This window comes from Camelina sativa, chromosome 7 (assembly GCF_000633955.1).
Source record: "Camelina sativa cultivar DH55 chromosome 7, Cs, whole genome shotgun sequence".
NCBI lineage: Eukaryota > Viridiplantae > Streptophyta > Magnoliopsida > Brassicales > Brassicaceae > Camelina > Camelina sativa.
In genome coordinates this window covers 8,116,116-8,118,879 of record NC_025691.1, presented here as the reverse complement: position 1 = coordinate 8,118,879, position 2,764 = coordinate 8,116,116, and the positions used below count along the sequence as shown (strand labels likewise).

The following is a 2,764-nucleotide window of genomic DNA, read 5'->3' as shown; positions in this document are numbered from 1 at the left end:
CCACAGTTTAGGGTTTTCAACCTCGAATTCTAGCTTAAATACCACGGTTTAGGGTTTCCTAAATCAAATCCACTCTAATTCGACCATTTAAAACAAACAGATCGAACCATAAATTGATGGTGTCGATCGACACTCATCCCAAAACTCTAAAATCTGGTTTGCGGGTGTTACAGGAAACTTCTAATTTCTTCATAAATTTTTGAAATATTGTGTTTCAACCAACAAACCAACCACCATAAAAGTACATTATTTGGACTACCAGTCTATAAAGCCCAAACAATATTCCTCTCATGATTCAGTTTGGCCGTAAGCTAACATATCTAGTACTGCTCCTTTCCCATTCACCAGTGAATCTTCCTCCTCTTTACCTCATTGTGTATATAGGTGAAACTTAGTTTGCTGATTAATTGGCTTAACAATGATTCAATGAATACAAATTTGATTTTCTTATTTTGGTTTTTTCATAGAGTAGAGTCGCTGAGAAATCGAATGCATGCAAAAATCGGTTTTCTTGGTTTGGAGACATTAACCGAGATCCAAAACACTACTTCTACGTTTTCTTTTCTTGTTTTTTTACGACAAAAGAACTTCTTGATACTAAGTTTTGAACCCGCAATTTTAATCCAGTATGAAACTACAAATTTTGCTGCTTCTAAGTTTTATTTACCTTTCGATATTATGTGGTTCTCCAAAACAAAACAAAAAAGTGTTTCTCCAACACAAATAGAATGTCTAAGTCAAATATTTAATTGTAACTTTTTATTTAATAATATGATGTACATTCGTATGACTTTTTTGTCCCGCATTAAAAGATGGTCATAACCAAACCAAGCGATATGAAACGTACACGTAGTGATTTAATTTGTAACAATAAGTAGTGTTATGTATTACCAAAGGTGTTAATTATTGAGCACTTACAGAAATGAAGTTTTTTTTGCCGATCCTTCTATATTCTTACTAATTGTTTTGCTAATATATGAGTCATTTCATATCCCGTAATATGTATATCTTAATTTTGGGAATTTAAAAGTGAATTTTAGATAAAAATGAAAGCCATTTATGTGTTCTCTATCATATATATTATTTTTTTTTGAAAAAGGCTTTCTCTATCATATTTTTGCCATCTAAAAAATACTTGTCCGGTAAATGATTCGCCATATTATGAACTTGGTGGACATACGTACGTACATACAAAAATTGTCTTTGACAAATTGAATAAACAATGAATGTGAACTGATCTTTCGAATCCAAGAAATAAATCTGTAAGAAAGAGAGTTGGGAACAAAATGATGTGAAAATGAAATGAAAACATGTTTTCAACAAGAGTCAAACATGTCGTCTTAATCGGCATTAAAAACACCTTAAATAGTATAAGAGGAAAATATGTGACGACTAGGCTGACGTTTAACATATGTAATCTCCTAATGCACTTAAAATCATCTACTATATATATATATATACTTCTATTGCAACCAAGTTGCATTCAACAAAACAATTAAAATCCAATCATCACCTCTCCCTCTCCCTCTCTCAAAACCTCTTTCAAAACCAAAGATGGATAAGGTATCTATCCAATGCTTTATCTTCTTAGTTCTCACCAGCTTCGTTGCCACCGTTTGGTGTTTGAGTGCTACAACAGATTATAGAGAAGTTGGTAAGCCACACAAGTGATCTTGGTTCTTTTTTATGTTCCTACATTTTGTTGCATTTTGAGAACTAAATTATACGATGGATGGATGAATATAGAGGATGAAAGGGAGTTCAGCTACGAGCGGAACAAAGAGAACGGACCAGAGAAATGGGGAAAGCTAAAACCGGAATGGAAACTGTGCGGAAAAGGAGAGTTGCAATCTCCAATTGATCTTATGAACAAAAGAGTTAGACTTGTTACTGATTTCCAAAAGCTTACTAAAGATTACAAACCTTGCAACGCCACTCTCATAAATAGAGGCCATGATATGATGGTATCAAAGTTATTACCCATTCATATACAAATCTCTCATTTATAAGTTTCAAACTAAAACTCATAATTTCTTACTTTTCGCAGCTGAGGTTTGAAGAAGACGAAGGGCCAGGAAGTTTTAAGATCAATGGAACTGAATATAAACTCCTACAGCTTCATTGGCATTCTCCCTCTGAACATACTATCAATGGAAGAAGGTGTGTAACCTTCTAAATAACATCCCATATATTTGACTTAAACTAAATACGAAAAATAAAACTATAATATAGATCAAATATGTATGCTTAACACACATGTACAACAGAGGAGGAAAACAAAAACATACATGCATGTACAAATTAAAATCTATGCCCATTATTGCATCAAAAGAAGAGTTAGTACTTAGTACATATCACGAATTTAATTGAAACTTTTTACAATTAAAAATAGTTGATGCTATTTTGATTAAGTTGTTGTCTTTAGTTACACATCAAGACTTTAGTTGACACTTCTTACAATTATTAATTCTGGATGATAAAAGAATAGTTATGATAATTTTCTAATTATATATATTAAAAACCTTAGACGGCATGGAATTTTGTTTTCTCTGAAAAAAAAAAGGATATCTTAGTGTTTGTAAATTAAAAAATTATTTTCAACTTTTACATAAATGGCACTGCAGGTTTGCTCTTGAGCTTCACTTGGTTCATGAAAACATTAACGGAAGCTTGGCTGTAGTCACAGTGCTCTACAAAATCGGAAGGCCAGACTCTTTTCTCGAATCGGTATATATCTCAAGAATTTTGATTAATTAAGCACTAA

At 32.2% G+C, this 2,764-nt stretch overlaps 1 protein-coding gene across 2 annotated transcripts in view; it reads left to right on the top strand.

Annotated features, from left to right (window-relative positions):
• The window catches only part of LOC104700717 (alpha carbonic anhydrase 2-like), a 12,960-nt gene continuing 11,697 nt past the window's right edge, over positions 1,502-2,764 (top strand). For both annotated transcript variants that reach the window (XM_019227566.1, XM_019227567.1), the window contains exons 1-3: positions 1,502-1,654; positions 1,747-1,964; positions 2,048-2,160. In XM_019227566.1, the coding sequence (XP_019083111.1) occupies positions 1,555-1,654; positions 1,747-1,964; positions 2,048-2,160 (431 nt within the window). In that variant the 5' untranslated portion in view covers positions 1,502-1,554. The remainder of the gene's footprint in view (positions 1,655-1,746; positions 1,965-2,047; positions 2,161-2,764) is intronic.